Here is a 16,833-nt window from a genome sequence, read left to right on the forward strand (position 1 = left end):
CCTTTCAGAAGAATCCGAGCGTCTTTGGGTCGGGACGCTCGTCTTTGTGGCGTCATATTTTTGGAAATTTAGCTGTGACAGAATCCGGGCGTCTTACCCAGAATCCGCCCGTCCCGAGAAGCTTGAATCAGAGCGTCTTCTGCTCGAATCCGCCCGTCTTCCTGCGGTGATTTGGCCCGACTTTTCTTAATTTAATTATACCCCACCACACAATTAGTGACACATCACCCCTCCTTCCACTTGCATTATAAAAACCCACCTCCTTATAACTCCAAAGCATACCCCAATCACTCTTCTAACCCACAAAATCAAAAAGCCCCAAAAAAATTCTAGGGGAAAAAACTTATTAAATATCATTATATAAAACATAGGACTAGAGAGAGAAAGCTCTACCTTCTCTCTTTATTTCTAGGGTTTACCTTGCAAACATGGCGAGGAAAATCAATAAAAAAAATCCCAATTAAAAAGTAAAATACGATCTAAAGCTAAACAACGACTTTCCTTTTCTAATTGTTCTGCGTTAAGGTTGGATATGGATTTGCCTTCATCATCTACGAGACGAACTGCGATTCCGCAATCTGCTGATGCTCAAAAAACACGAGAGGTTAGTGAGATCGTGGGGATCCCGGTGCTTGATCTTGGTACTATTGTGGATGATGAACTTGGATCGGAAACAGATTCTACTGAGGATGCTCGTGAATGGATTGAAGTCTCTGGTAAGAAAACTAAATCTCCTTCGGTTACTCAAGAGTCTGAGATGAATGTTTTAAAGTTTACTAAGTAGGATGTAGCAGATGAGTTGAAATTCTTGGATACTGCAGTAGTCTGTTATGTATTAGGAAGTAACCCGCCATGGGAGTTACTTGAGGGGTTTGTTAAGAAGCTATGGGGGGTCTATAAATATGACAAAATTTCTTTCCTCCCAAATGGGGTGTTCTTGGTTCGTTTCCCTACCAAAGAGTGTCAGTCTCTTGTGCTTCAGCAAGGATTCCCTATATATGACAATAAACCCTTAATTGTCAAGCCCTGGACTGAGGAGTGTAGTCTGCGTAAGGAGAAAGTTCAATTTGTCCCAATTTGGTTGCGCCTTTGTGGGTTACCTCTCAAATTTTGGGGCAAAACCTGTCTTGAGAAATTAGCGGGGTTGCTAGGAAAATTCTTAAAACGAGATGGAGCCACAGAAGATAAAACTAGGTTGGGATATGCCAGATTGTTAGTGGAAGTAGAGATTGGTTAGAAATTCCCTGATAAACTTATGTTCCAGGATGAACATGGACAAGAGGTGACTATATTGGTGGAATATGAATGGAAGCCTCTTGTGTGTGATACTTGTAAGGGGATTGAGCATAGTACTGGTATGTGCAAGAAGAAATCTGTCCCACAGAAGCCACCAGTACCTAAGCCTCCTAAACAAATCTGGAGAGTTGTTCAGAAGCTTCCTGTTAATGTGAAGACTCCTCCTGTGGTACCAGTCCATGAGGTGCCATTTGGGGGGATAACTTATCATAACTCCAATATGATTACCCCTGTTCATGTTATTCAGCAAGTGTCTAGACAGGAACACATAGATGTGGTGACGAGGTCCCCTTCTAAGTCTTATGTGGAGGCCCTAGCTAGCAGTCCAGTGGGATCATTGAATGGGAGACAGGAGGAACCACCAGGATCAAGTAATAATCGATAGTTTAGGGAGTTGGAATGTTAGAGGAATAAATGGGCCAAATAAGCAAGTAGATGTTAGAAAGTTTTTATTTCAGAATAATATAGGCTTATTTGGGCTAGTTGAAACAAAAATTAAGAGTCAGGATTTTGATAGTGTTCTTGCAAAACTTGGTGGACATTGGAAGGGGATTAATAATAATAACTATCATCATGGTGGAAGAGTATGGATCATTTGGGACCCTCAAATCTTTGATGTGACAGTTCTTCATAAAAATGCTCAGGTGATTACTACTAAGGTCTTGGAAATTGCTTCAGGGGATACTTTTATTTACTCAGTTGTCTATGGATCCAATGATGAGGGAGAAAGGCTGGTTTTATGGGATCATCTTAAGGAAGGATAGATACCATGGGCCTTGGGCTGTTTGTGGTGATTTTAATAGTGTCCTCAACTATAATGAACGTATTGGCAGAGAAGTTGTTTGGACTGAGATTGCTGATTTTAGGGAATGTGTTGACTATTGTGGCTTAACTGATATCAAGGGGCAGGGAGCTTTTTATACGTGGAACAATAAGCAAATGCCTGCCTCTAGAAATTTTTCTAGGATTGATAGGTTTTTGATCAATTCTGAGTGGATGGGGATGTATCCAGATTCATATGCTCATTTTCTTCCAGAAGGATTATTTGACCATAACTCATGTGTGTGCTACAGGAGAAGTACTAGGACTACAAGAAAGTCTCATTTTAGATATTATAACATGTGGAGTATGGACCCTAACTTTCTCACTGTGGTACAACATTCTTGGTGTAAGCATGTGGCTGGGACTCTAATGTATAGGCTTGTGAACAAGCTGAGAAGTTTAAAAGGACCACTCAAGATGTTGAACAGGAATGGGTTTGCTGATGTTGAGAAATCTGCTGGTATAGCTAAAGCCTTGTTGGAGGAGATTCAAATGCAAATGCATAATAATCCTGCTGATCAACGTTTACTTCAAGCTGAAAGAGATGCTGCTGAGTCTTATAGACATCTCAGTAAGATTCAGCACTCTTTTCTCAGTCAAAAAGCCAAAGTGGATTGGATCAAATTTGGTGATGAGAATACAAGTTACTTCCATAATACGATCAGAGCTAGACAAGTTCACAATAGAGTGATGAGTATTATGGGTGCTGATGGAGTGGAATATAATACTTGTGTGGGAATTGAGAAAGCTTTTACTGATTATTATAAGAGTCTCTTAGGCACCTCTCTTCCTACTTCTGATGTTCATGGACCTTCTGTTAGGACGGGTCCTCTGGTGACTGATGCACATAAGAGCATGCTGCTGGCTCCTGTTACAACAGCTGAAATTAAGGAGTGTATGATGGCTATCCCTGCTACTAAATCCCCTGGACTTGATGGATTTTCCAGCCAATTTTTCAAGGACTCTTGGGAGATTGTGGGATCTGATGTCATTGAGGCTATCCAAGATTTATTCAAGACTGGTAAGTTGCTTAAACAAGCTAACACTACTACTCTCACACTGATTCCTAAGGTTGCAAACCCTACAAGTGTTTTAGAATTTCGCCCTATAGCTTGTTGCCACACGATTTATAAAACTCTGTCAAAGGTCATGTGTAAGAGGCTGAGTAGAGTTCTTCCTGATATTATTTGTGAAAGTTAAGGTGGGTTTATAAAAGGGAGAAATATTGTGGAGAATGTGCTTATATGTCAAGACATTGTGAGGCTTTATAATAGAAGGGCTGCCTCCCCTAGATGTTTAATCAAAATAGACTTAAAAAAGGCCTATGATTCATTGGAGTGGAAATTTTTAAAGAAAATGTTGAAAGCCCTGCAATTCCCTCCTAAATTTATTGACTTGGTGATGGCTTGTGTGTCGAGTCTTACATATTCCTTGGCTGTTAATGGCAATCATTTTGGATTCTTTCAAGGAAAGAGAGGGCTAAGCAAGGGGATCCCCTCTCCCCCTTGCTTTTCACCATTTGTATGGAGTATTTGTCCAGAATATTGGGAGTGGTGGCTCAACAGGATAGCTTCAGATTTCATCCTTTGTGTGGACATCTCAAGTTGAATCATCTGCTTTTTGCAGATGATCTTTTCTTATTTTGCAAAGGTAATGAAAATTCTATTATGTGGATGCTGCGAGCATTCTCTACCTTCTCTGAGGCATCTGGGCTAAGCTTGAATAAGAGTAAATCAGACATTTATTTCAATGGTGTCACCTCTGATATTATTGATTCTATCTTGCAAGTTTCTGGTTTTCATAGGGGATCTCTCCCCTTTAAGTATCTAGGGGTCCCTATTTCATCCAAGAAGTTCACCAAAAATGAAGGTATGAAGCTTACTGAAAATATTGTGGCTAGGATTAGGGGATGGGGAGCCAGGCATTTAACTTATGCTGGAAGGGTAGTCCTAGTTAATTCTGTTCTTGCAACTCTTCACTCTTATTGGGCTACCATCTTTCTCATTCCCTCTGGTATTTTAAATAGAATCAATGCCATCTGTAGGAACATTTTGTGGAGTGGAGTGTCTGAGTATAAGAAAGCTCCTAATTTAAGTTGGACTGATTGTTGTTATCCTAAAGATGAAGGGGGGCTAGGTATAAAGGATGCTAAGACTTGGAATAAAGCCTTGCTTGGGAAGTATGCGTGGTGGCTTGCAAACAAAAAAGATCATTTGTGGGTGAGATGGGTTAGTCATGTGTATATGAAAGATAGATCTTGGACTGATTACATGGCCCCTACAGATTGTAGTTGGTCATGGAAGAAGATTACTTTAATTATGCAAACTTTTAAGCAAGCCTACACACACAATAGATGGCTCAACTCTCCTAGTGAATACACGGTTGCTGCTGGTTATACCTGGTTGAGGGAGAAGAAGCCTTTGGTAGAGTTGTAATACCCCCATTTATTCGGGAGCTTTAGCTAGACATTCCCAAGTAAATGAGAGCGTTACCGTCTTGGTTTCCCGAGGTAGTGAATAACAAAGTACAACAAACCAAAGTACTTTAAATTAAAACTTTAGTGAATACATGTTTATTACAACTTAACCAACTAAAACTTAATATAAAAATAATTACAACTCGCAGCGGATATAAATAAAGTGATATAATTATCCTATGTGATCTAGACTTCAACTATGGTCCAAGTCAAGCTCTCATCCCAATGCTCCCAAGTCAGCTAATCTTTAGTACCTGTCAAATCTGCTCCCCATAAAACGGTTCACCGCAGGTGTTCACGAATACACAGTCAACCGCGAGGTTGAGTAGGAATAAATACTAACAACAAAAACATACGATAAATAATCCAATTTCCTTTTTCATTGCACAACCCCCTGACAACGTGCTCCTTCCTTTTACTTACTCATTACACTAATCATCCCGCCAATCCCCGGCCGGGCGCCTCAACCCGAAGGTGAGTAAACACACACTACATTACCAAAAGGTAATGTCTGCCTCAACATATAGTTGAGTAATATCCACCAGATGGCCTGCAGACCAATCTGGGGCCTGCCTCGAGTAAATACGATAAAATATCGTCTGCCAGAATAAATCTGTTCAACCACTCCACATTACTATAAGTAATGTCTGCCAGAATAAATCTGTTAATACTACAACAATACTCCACCACAATACAACCAACATATACAATGTAATTCTCCCTTCCAACAGTTACGATATGATCAACCAACATATGCAATATAAATCTCTCTTCCAACAATTACGATTATATCAACCAACACAATTCACATACGATCAATTTCACTTTAATACAAACCATCCAACAAACATTATCGAGTAAAAGTTGAGTAGGATTTATCCCTACCTGATAAGCAATTCCAATTAAGCAGCTCAAGCAATCCAATAAATAAAGCAAATCCGATCCGATTATAATTCTTCACAACCGTCACCTTAATTAATTATCGCTGCTAATTCCGTTACCAGTACTTTCTTAATCTCCCTATTGTGAATTATTTTCAGATTTGATGAATAATAAAGACTATTGCTTGAGGTTTCATCTATTTATATTGGTAGGCTAAGGTTATAAGGAACCAATTAGGAAATATAAAATATATTTATTATTATTAGTAGTAATTATCCGATCCGACAATTAATCAACCCATTTATGCAACATATATAGTCGACCCAAGCCCTATAGCACATGACCCAACTTCAATTCCGTCTTTCTTTATTATTTTATTTATTTAATTACCGTCTCATAACAAATATTATTATAATAAATACAATTACTATTATTATTATTATTACTATTGTTATTATTATAATTATTATCGTATTACTATTATTATTATAACATAATAATCATTCACTATTACCATATAAATTATCGTATATTATTATTACCCAATTACCATTCCGACCCATTACTCTATTATTTTATTATTTTATTATATCATTTCGTCTTATTCACAATTATTAATTATAACTGTCATAATCAATTATTCGAATTACGTAAATTAGATATATATACTTCACTAAACTACGGGGTATTACAAGAGTGGAGACACTTATGCTGGAATAGCCTCAATCCTCCTAAATGCTCATTTATTATGTGGGAGTACCTGAAGCAGAGGTTACCTACTAAGGATAGGCTACTGAAAATGGGACTCATGATAGACCAAAATTGTCCTATTTGTTCAAGCTCACCTGAGAGTCATGCTCACATAGTTAATGAGTGTGTGTATGCTAAGGTGTGTATCAGATTGCTGCAGAAATACCTGCACATCAATTTCAGAATGCAGGATCTGGTTCACTGGTATTCTGCAGGCAGGAAAGTCACTAAACTTCAAAGGAGATTTGCTGGTGCATGCCATGTTGCGTTAATTTACTGGATTTGGAGGATCCGCAATGAAGCAAGACTGGATATGGTGGTACGGAGTCCTGATGCAATAGTCAAGCTGAGTATGGATGAAGTCAAGACCCGTTTTTTGAAGCAGAATACTAAGCCTCTGAAGATAAAGGATCAGACATGGTTTCAAGCTCTTGGGACTTAGTTTTATTCTTTCATTCTTTATTGATTTATGTATTCTTTTTTGTAGCTGGATATGAATGATGTACATGAACTCTTATTTTTGCCTGATGATATATACTTAACTTTCCCAAAAAAAAAAAAAAAAAAAAAATCTCGGGTTTCAAAGGCAACACTCAATCAACAAGGAGCATCTTTATTCTTTAACAAATCAAGAAATTCCAGCTCAATAATCAAGGAATGGCACCAAGGAGATCCTCATTTAGGAATGGGAGAAGACCAAGGAGGAGGGGAAGTTCTTCTACCTCCCATGTCAACACATTAAGAAGGGAGCATGAAGAGATTGTAGATCTTACAAGGCTTAATGACTTCTCAAATGTGGAATTTGTCAATGATGTGCAAAGATTAGTCTTCCACCGGCTTCTAAGTAAGAATATTCTTCCCACTAAGTTTTTATGTCATGCTACCTTGAGGAAACTTGGGATTTATCACCAAGTGGAAGTTCTCTTTGAAGTATTTGGTCTCTCTACCCTTTTTCGCATGTATGAACAAACTTATCGATCCCTTGTGCTTGAATTTTTGAGCTTTTTGAAGATTACAACCTTGAACAAAACAATATGCATAGAATTTAGGTTGGAGAATGTTTCTAGGATGATGACCCTTGTAGAATTCGCAAATGTGCTCGGTCTCGATGTTTCGCCTACCCGGACATCGAAGCCAAAGAAGTATAGTGTTGAACCTTTGTGGAGGGCCATGACCGGCCGGGATTTCATACACACCAAGGAATGTCTGGCTTCTCATATCCAAAATCCTATCTTGAGGCTTACTTATCGATTCCTTTCGGGCACTCTACTTGCTCGCCGAGATCCGGCCATAGTGAATCAACTTGACCTTGTGTTAATGGAATCCTACCTCAATATTCAAGGAAGGAATGTGTACCACTTCAATGCACCTCTTGTGCTACTCGATAAATGGGCAAAGTTTAGGAATGGTGACGATGATGGGATGAAACACATTGTGAATGGAGGACTCATTACTAGGCTTGCGAAGCATTTCAATCCGAGATTCAATGAGAATAATGAGTGTGCTCCTCTTTTGGGAAACACAAGGATAAACGAAGATCTTCTTCTTATTCATCATCATTGGATAACCCTTGAGGGGGTCAATAAGCGGATCAAGTGGTTAACGAAAGGAAGCGATCCGATTTATCTTCCAATGGCCGACCTACCACGTATCTCCCCAAGAAGAGGACCTTTAGCCCCAATCCCATCCTACCTCATCCCGAACCAAACATGGCAAGCACCACCACCTCCGAATCCACAACAACAACAACAAGAACAACAAACTCAAGATGAGAAGATCAAAGTGCCTCCCTACCCATTTCCTTACCAACCGTACAACCATCCCAACCCTTTCATCCTTCCCCGTGACGACTTTGTCACGGGAATCCTACAAGATTTGCACTACCGACAATACGAAACCTCCGTGGACAATTACTATGCACTCTATCCTCAATACCACGAGATGGTTCGAAAGGGAAGGATTAGTGAGGAAGGAGCATTTCCCTCATGGGCTCAAATGGATTTACTCTTCCCCAATTCGGAGAGGGCAAATGAAGGAGCAAACAGGAGACAAGAGGAGGGGAGCAACAATTCTTGCGGAGGAGACACGGTGGAGCTTGAAAGTGAAGAAGACGAATTCATGGACCCGAGTATGAGTGATGCATCAAAAGAAGTTTGGGATAGCAATCTAGAGGGAGATGACGGCGATCTCTAGAGGATCACTTCATGGCTAGGTGGAGCGGGCATGCGGCACCCATCTAAGTTAAAGTGAAGTTTCCTCATCTCCTCTCTTTAATTTTCAAGTTTCATGAAATGAAGTTTGTGTTTTATTAACTTGTATTTTATTAATCTTGATCATTGTTGGAGTAGTCCTAGCACCATAGAGGACTCACACCTCGGCCCCATTGAGGTGTTCTCATTCTATTGTTCCCATCTTTTAAAATCCAAAATGACAAATTAGTTTCATGCATTGCATAGTGTGTGCATGAACTACACCCAACCTTAGGACATTAGCAATAATGTCTAACTCGGTTTGGGGAAGTAAATGCATACACAACGGGAGGTAATTCAAATTATCCTCTTCGTCATAAACAAAAAAAAAAACCATGCATCATGTAGTGTATATTAGTGTAGCTTGCATTTAGTATAAAATTCATGCATCATTTTTGCATGATTTCCCATCATTTTGGCCATTGAGGACAATGCCCATATTAGTGTGGGGATGGGGAATTCTAACTTCACTTTTATTCAAAATCCAAAAAAAAAAATTGAAAAATTTCGAAAAATCTTAAAAATTTGAAATTTGAAAAACCAAAAACAAGTTCATTTCTTTTGTAGTGTAGTCTTGTATATATTGTTGTATATATTGTGTTTGTTCTATCCTTGTTCACATTGATCGACTACGCCACATCTGAGATATGAGGATATTGAAGAACTCATGGTATGATCTTTCCAATCTCCTTTTTCCTCTTTATGTTAATGACTATGTGGCTTTATTTTGATTGATGCGGTATAACAATGTGAACTTAAGACTTGCATTTAGTTTATATGTCATATTAGTTGGTAGAATCACTTGCATTAGGATGTATATAATAGTTGCATCATGGCATATAGTTGCATTTAGATGAAAAGTTTTAAAAAGTGCCTAATTGGGAACTTTGACAAGAGCAACTAAGCCATTACAAATACTTTTTCAACTTAAGACTTTGCCTACTAGAATGGTTGTAAAACACCCTAGATTGTGTCATACTAGTGTCTTTTGACCCATGACCCAAAGCCTAGTCAAGGGTTTGCATGTGAGTCACCTATTCCAACCCCGTGATGCGATGTGGACTTGGTTAACTTGTCTAGGTGACCTTGATTGACCTTGTGGTAAGGCAACCCAAAAATACTTTCTATCAATAAGTTTGAAGTGCTCATTTCGAAAATTTTGTTATGTGGAAACATTTTATTGCCAAGGAAACCTCAAATGTTATGAAATGTTGAGAATTTTAATCGTTTTGATGGTGGCGTACCACTTCGATGTGCTTTGGAGAGGGATCCATTGAATTGGGCCCCCACACGGTTGTGAATTCAACCGCCCAGAGACAGAGTGACTATCACCCCGAAAAGCTATTGTCTAGAGGTTAACCGGTTGCCTAATAAGCGATTGGCGAAAGGAAAGGACATTAGCACGATAGGGACAAACCCCATCTCTAATTTTTGAAATGCGAAAGTTAAATGAGGTCAATTTTTGAATACTAGTCATATCCACCCTTGTTTACAACGATTTGAGCATTTCATTCCCAAAAAGCCTTTTTGTCAAGCCACTTTGTCGAGCTTGGGACGATCCATGACCTTTACTTTTGTAGAGAATTCGAGACTTGTCATGTCATATGCTACTAGCATCATAGGGATCATCATTCCATAACCATCCGATCGCTCTTGACGAAAGGATTTGGAAATTGAGGACGAAAGTAGTCTAGTTTAACACCATTTGGAGGTGATTTAGTGCCATCCTCTTAGCCTTAGTAATTTGTTGAATTAGTATTTGTAACGGAATATATGCTCTTAAATTTGTTCCTTTTTAGTTGACTCCGCCACTTGATGAGGAAGTGGCTATTCTTTTTGTAGATGCATCCATTATTTGATTTTGTGTGCTTATTGTTTGGATGTGTCGGCATTTTGGCAAGACCCACCTTGCCTTGCAAGAAGGCATCCTACCTCATGGTTGTCTTGTTATGAGTTGAAGGGGCGGAGTGAGACCCGCTAATTGTCTCATATCGGCTATGTTATTAGGTTAGTTTAAATAATGGTCCTAGTCTTTGTCACCTCTTTACTCGGGACGGGCAAAGGTTCGGTTTGGGGATATTTGATGTGACCATAATTAGAGCATATTTAGCCCCCGAATTAGCCTTGTTCCCACGCTTTTTAGTGCATATTTGGGTCATTTATTGTCTTTAGTTCCTTGTTTTGCATATTCTTTGAGATTTTGATCCCTTGGTAGGAAAGGAGTAAGAATCTTGCATTTTCATGGCAAAACAAGACTAAATTGATTGAATTCAAATGACCAAGCATCAAGGAGAGACAAGATTAGAAGGCCTTTGTACAAATTATAGTAGATGAGCAATGTTGAGGAAAGATCCTTGCATCCCCAAGGAAATCCCCAAGGGTTTTATGAAGAGAAAGGGAAGAAAAGAAGAAGAGACAAAGCTGAGCAACAATCCGTGCGGATTGTGCTGAAGACGCCCGTCCTCCACCTTACAATCCGTGCGTCTTCTGCCAAAGACGCCCGGGCAGCAGCTACCAGAAGACGCCCGTCTTCTCCCAAAGACGCCCGTGCCCAGACCACGAATCCGCCCGTCCCGTGCCTAAGACGCACGGATTCCAGTCCAGCACAATTTCGTCTTCTTCAAGCCTCAATGAAAGATGCCCTTCCTTCGAAAAATACCGGCGTTTCCCTGCTCAAATCTAAAAAGTGTAATTACTAATTTAGCCTTAGTTAACCCTAATGCATCCACCTAATTTCCACCATAAATACCCCATTAGTCTAATTGGAAGAGGTTGTTCTTCTTATCAATCTTTAGTGTAGTTAATATCAATCAAATCTCTCTTTAGTTTTGTAATCAACAATTAATCAAATTTTAATACAAGTTTTATTTCCTTAATCTCTCTTTTGTTCATCCTTTATTTTGGGTAATTGAAGATTATTTGGGTTATTATTGGGAGATTGACAACCTCTCAATCAAGCATCAAGTACTTCTTTTATTCTTTGCATTATTATTGGAATCATTAGTAGGTATAATTCTCTTAATCCCTTTTTAATTATTGCTAATTACTTTCATTTATTCATCATGTTTCACTTTGTTGGTATGATTGACAACCTTGCTAGCATGTTCAATATGATAATGAGTGAGTAGTCACCTAGCTAGGGTTAATGGGTAATTAGGGGAAACCAACATGGGGAATGATTCATGCTTAAATTAATATGCTTTCATGGTTTATTTGCTTGCTTGTTTTGATCTCAACTCATGCACATGTTATGTTTGATGAAATGCTAGCCTATGAATCCTTGCATTTTTTACCCATCACCTATCTTTTCAATGAGACTTGTAAGACATAAACCAACTCGAGTCTCATTAGACCATGCATGTTGTTGAGTAGGGAAGACTACGTCGACTTGTAGGTGTTGTACAATCTAATCGATTCGGCTCCGGGACCCAAACTTTCCTAGGATTGTAAGATATAACCCAACTCAATCCATCACAACAATAATTGCTTGATTATAATTTGAGAACATGTTTGTATGATCAATTCCCATGATTCCCCTATGACCCCATGATACCCTAGTGCTTTTTATCAATTGTTTACAACCCTTTTAATTCATCTTGCTTGTTTATTTTCATTCCTATTTAGTTTAGTGACCTTCTACATCAACCCAAATTGTGACACCCCTAAGACACCACTAGTTGCAATACAAATCTCATCTCAATTCCCGTCCCTTGGGATCCGACCTTTACTTGCCTCTTTACTAATTGTAGAGTTGTTTGTGAAGCTATAAATTGTGTTTTGGTCTAGGTGCTCCTAACGACAAGTTACCGAAAAGATTCCGTCCGACCTTTCATGAATGGTCAAGTTCCAAACATGTGACTACAAATCATAGGATAGAACAAATCATGATTGCACTTGTGTGAAAGTGACAGGACAACTCGAAGAACCACGACGTGGATCGCGCCTCTTTGAGCAGCCCAGGTGGCCACGTCGCTCAAAAATCACACAACCACTCATTTTCCTATAAATACCCCGCAAATGCCCCCATTTGAGAACTTACGCGAGTGTCCGCCCCCTCTTTTCTCCCTTAAAATTCTCGACTCGACTTCTTAAGTCACAATCCGACGCGTATTTACGACCTACCGATCGTAAATACAAGCCTTACACATTGTTTGGTACCATCATCGTGCATTAAATCACTTGACCGATCACTTCGAGCACTACACTGTCACTAAATCTAATAAAACACTCTTTTTACTTACCAAAACGGTTTTAAACCGAGTCTTTTTCCGACCAAACGAGTTGTTACACTTACGCCGGTTTCTCGCCATAACCAAACATGTAAGTATGAGGGTGTAAAAATCCTTCTTTTATCATGTTTTCACTTGTTTTATGACTATAACATGCTAAAACATGCATAACACGATCCAAAACATGGGATAGACGAGCCAAAACTGAGTTTTGGCCTGAGGCAGAAGCCCCTTATTGTGCACATAGGCTCGCGCCTCAATGGGGTGCCCAGGTCAGAACTCAACCGTGGTTGTTCTCGTCTTTCCCCTTTAATCCACTTTCATATTTGTAATCGGTTTTTACCATTTCAAATATTTTCAAACCTTTTTTATTTTATTTTATTTGTTTTTAACCATAAAGCATTTTTCACCCTTGGTTCCTCATACCATGACGGTTAAATCCGTGTTTCGGTGATAATATTTGGTTAATAACATTTAAAAGGTATTTTAAAGCCTTTTATTTCATTTCTTTAAATTTTGGAAGGTATTTTTAAGCCTTTCATCATTTCTTTACATTTTCAAAACGAGCATATTAGTCACCAACACAAAGTCATCCTTGGTTCTACATACCATGCCGGATTTTAACCCGGGTACGATGATGAGTATCGACTAATTATATGACTAATTATATTCAAATGAACTTAAAACAATTAGTTCATAATTATTTTAAAAACTATCCTTGTCAAGTCGAACCCGACACCGAATATCATCGAAATAATGACGATTATTCAAGTCCCGTTCTTCAAATCAATAAATACGGTCTAAACGACCCTTTCAAACCAAATCGGGTCAAATACCCTTTTTTCAATACGTTTTATAAACAATTTTCAAAAGGTCAGAACACGGCATACAACCGCTGGTTGACCCGCGCCTAAACATGCCTTTTCTTTCTTATTTTCAAAACCAGGGGAGGCCCCCTTATACTGCCGGCTTGCTCGCGCCTCATATGGCCGTCTGGCACAGGGCCTGTTTCCCTTCCAGCATTAGTCTAGGACGATCCCGACTTCGGTTAGCCCGGATATAGGACGGGTCAGATGACTATTTGCTCATTCAAAATCATATTTGCAAAATGCTTTACTAAGACAAATGGATCACGTTATGCACCATAAACCTAATTTGGTAAATGGATGTTTAATTTCCGTCTCGCATGCAAATCAACTATTAATCCAACTCGACATCTTATACTTGATACTTGGATTAAATCAACCGACATAGAAAGCTCTCACATGTTAGGTTTAAATTATTGGATGCGCATTCATGCATTTAAACCGTTTTATCAACTTTTGCATTCAACCAACCAAGATCGATCAGTACAGGCCGCTACCGTGGGCGGGATTGGGTGTCTGATTAAAGGGCTTCCCAATACGTACCTTCACCTCTTACTCAAAAACTTTGGATAGTGGACGACCTTATCCAGGGCGTATGAGAGTCATTCTAGAGATAGGATACTAAAAAAGGACGATTCCTTATCTTTAGTACCTATGTCAAACCCCGCTTTATGCTTCATTAGACCGAGGTATAAAGTGGATTAGAACAGGTTCCAAGCATCCCACAAATGCTTGGTGGCGACTCCGAACATCTCTAATCGTTTCGAGACCCTTACCGAGACGAAACCGACCGATCTAAAACGATCCGGTTGAAATCATTTTTACGCCGCCGAGCGTGGCTTTCAAAAGACCGCTGTATGTCCACAGATCGGCTGGGCTTGCAGGTGGGCCATGTCCACAGATTGGCGACTCCGCTGGGGAAAACTAGGACACTTATGTCTTTGTGATCCCTAGATGGTCAGACTCGAACGAGGGCTTGGTTGGAATGCATTAATTGATATTACGGTCACGGTCGGGTTCCTTGTCCAGACCTACAACCTAACCTTTATCGACCAATTGGCTCATCTCGTCGGCGTGAGTTTTCTCATCCCCGCGTTTCGAATCCTGATTGAGTCAAGCATACCGTTGATGTTACACTTTTCTGTTTCGTCAAAGAGCTTTCATCACTTTGGAGCACGAGGCTAGGGCACCCTCCTTACACATTTTGTTTGGATTGGTATCCCTCACACAAATCGGGGTTTGATTGCTTGGTGTGTAGCCCGCCCTTCTATGCCAAAACCCGTGTCAGCATGATGCATAATATAATGAACTGTGAGTGCTTATGTACTACTTGATCATAAGTCCTTCCGTGTCATTTTCAAACTTTTAAAATCAAGTTTTTGCGCCTTTATAATGGCCATTTCAAACCTCGGTCTTTTGCCGACCGTTGCACGCCTTTCTAGGCCGTCGTAATGACGATTTTCAAACCCGGTTTTTATAACCATTTCAAACACGCCTTTCTAGGCCGTCGTAATGACGATTTTCAAACCCGGTTTTTTATAACCATTTCAACACGCCTTTATAGGCCGTCGTAATGACGATTTTCAAACTCGGTTATTTACAACCATTTCAAATCACCTTTTCACGCCGTTATAATCGCCGCGTCTAGACACGTATTTTAACCCGTTTCGCGCCGACAATGGCTCTTTCAAAACCCGAGAAAATCACATACCCTTTTCCCGAGACATTTTCGAGATCCCGAGGACCATAAACCGTCCCCGAGACCTCTTCAAACATTTCAAACTCGATTTTCAAAACATACAATTTTGAATTTCAAAAAACCGTCTTGGGAGACAATACATTGTTTTCCGAGCCGATTCAAACTCAAACCGTCTTTTGCAAATAAACTTAAGACAACCCTTTCAACTCATCGACTTGCGGAGATCTCTATCTTCGGAAGCCGTCCATAAAGCGACAAATGAATCTTTTCGAAAATTTCTATTTTCGAAAACTTCAGTCCACCATTCCAATTCCACCTTGTGTCTATTGAGTCAAAGCAAACGTACTTATGGGTCTTTACTTATGAGTCGTCTCACCACGAGACTCGTCCAATGGCGTCACGCCGCTACATTGGACACGTGTCAAAAGTTTCGTCAACACCGTCACGTCATAAATCGAGTCAGCACCGAGGAACCATACACGGTCACCCTCGTCTTGTTGAGTCTAACCTTTGTCTCGTCCTTTGTGTTGTCTGCGTTCAGTCTTTGAACCGTGTCGAATTGAGTTGTAATGTGAGCCGTTTTTCTGCCTCAGAGCCATGGCCCCGTCTTCAACTTCGTCTGTCAACAACAACAACAATGATAACAACATAGATGTCACGACTGATCAGCTAGCCAGCCTGCTCACCGCTCTTAAGGTCACCCTGGATCGCGTCGGGACCCGTATCGACGCTCTGGAAAACAAAGAAGCTGGAGAACATAATACCCCACCTCTGACTGAAACTGAGAAGAGGCTAAAGCTCTTGGAAGAACAGCTCCTAGCCCGGAGTAACAATATACATCTTGAGAACAACCGAAGGTTCGAACCTGTTGGGGATTAATTACCCGACAACTTTACGCTAACTAATGTGCCTCAGTTCAAAGGACTGGAGGACCCGCTCAATCATATCCATGCCTTCAAAGACTACATGGCCATTAAAGGGGTCAAACAGGAGCTTTTCACCCGGATCTTTCCGTCCTCTTTGGAACCGATCCCTCGTCAGTAGTACTACTCCCTTGATCCGAAAAACCTTACTACTTGGGATGAAATCGCAGTTGAATTCGCCAAACAATACGCCGATAATGTTGAAATCCAAGCCAATACCCGTACTCTCGAGGTTCTAACCCAGAACGACAAGGAGGGATTCACCGAGTTCTTAACCCGTTGGAGGAGGGTAAGTACTCAGCTGGTCAGCAAGCCGAGTGAATCAACTTTGGTGGAAAAGTTCGCCAACAATCTCCGCCCAGTGTATGCCAACTTACTAAGGTATCAAAATATTAAGAGCTTCCAGGATCTGCAAATTCTGGGGACACGCATTGAAGATGACCTCCGGAAGGGTGTCTTGGCGAAGACCACTGGCAGAGGCTACCAAGGATCCACCTCAACCGGGTCTCGCCCTTACGGCCAAACGAACAAAATTGATGAAGTCAACGTCGTTGAACCATCTGCTAAGAGAGTTGAGCACCCTCAGAGAGTGTTCACTAATATAGGGTCAACTTATGCAAATGCCCTGAAAAGGCTCATGG

At 40.1% G+C, this 16,833-nt stretch overlaps 2 protein-coding genes across 2 annotated transcripts; both read left to right on the plus strand.

Annotated features, from left to right (window-relative positions):
• Positions 1-1,255: 1,255 nt before the first annotated feature.
• LOC141595477 (uncharacterized) lies at positions 1,256-4,553 on the plus strand. The gene is made up of 4 exons (XM_074415443.1): positions 1,256-1,667; positions 1,765-1,940; positions 1,996-3,139; positions 3,745-4,553. Exons 1-4 carry the CDS (start codon positions 1,256-1,258, stop codon positions 4,551-4,553), a joined length of 2,541 nt encoding a protein of 846 aa, XP_074271544.1.
• Positions 4,554-6,224: 1,671 nt separating this feature from the next.
• LOC141595478 (uncharacterized) lies at positions 6,225-6,668 on the plus strand. The gene has a single exon (XM_074415444.1). The coding sequence runs from the start codon at positions 6,225-6,227 to the stop codon at positions 6,666-6,668; it is 444 nt and encodes a 147-aa protein (XP_074271545.1).
• Positions 6,669-16,833: the final 10,165 nt, after the last annotated feature.

Source organism: Silene latifolia, chromosome 8 (assembly GCF_048544455.1).
Source record: "Silene latifolia isolate original U9 population chromosome 8, ASM4854445v1, whole genome shotgun sequence".
NCBI classification, from domain to species: domain Eukaryota; kingdom Viridiplantae; phylum Streptophyta; class Magnoliopsida; order Caryophyllales; family Caryophyllaceae; genus Silene; species Silene latifolia.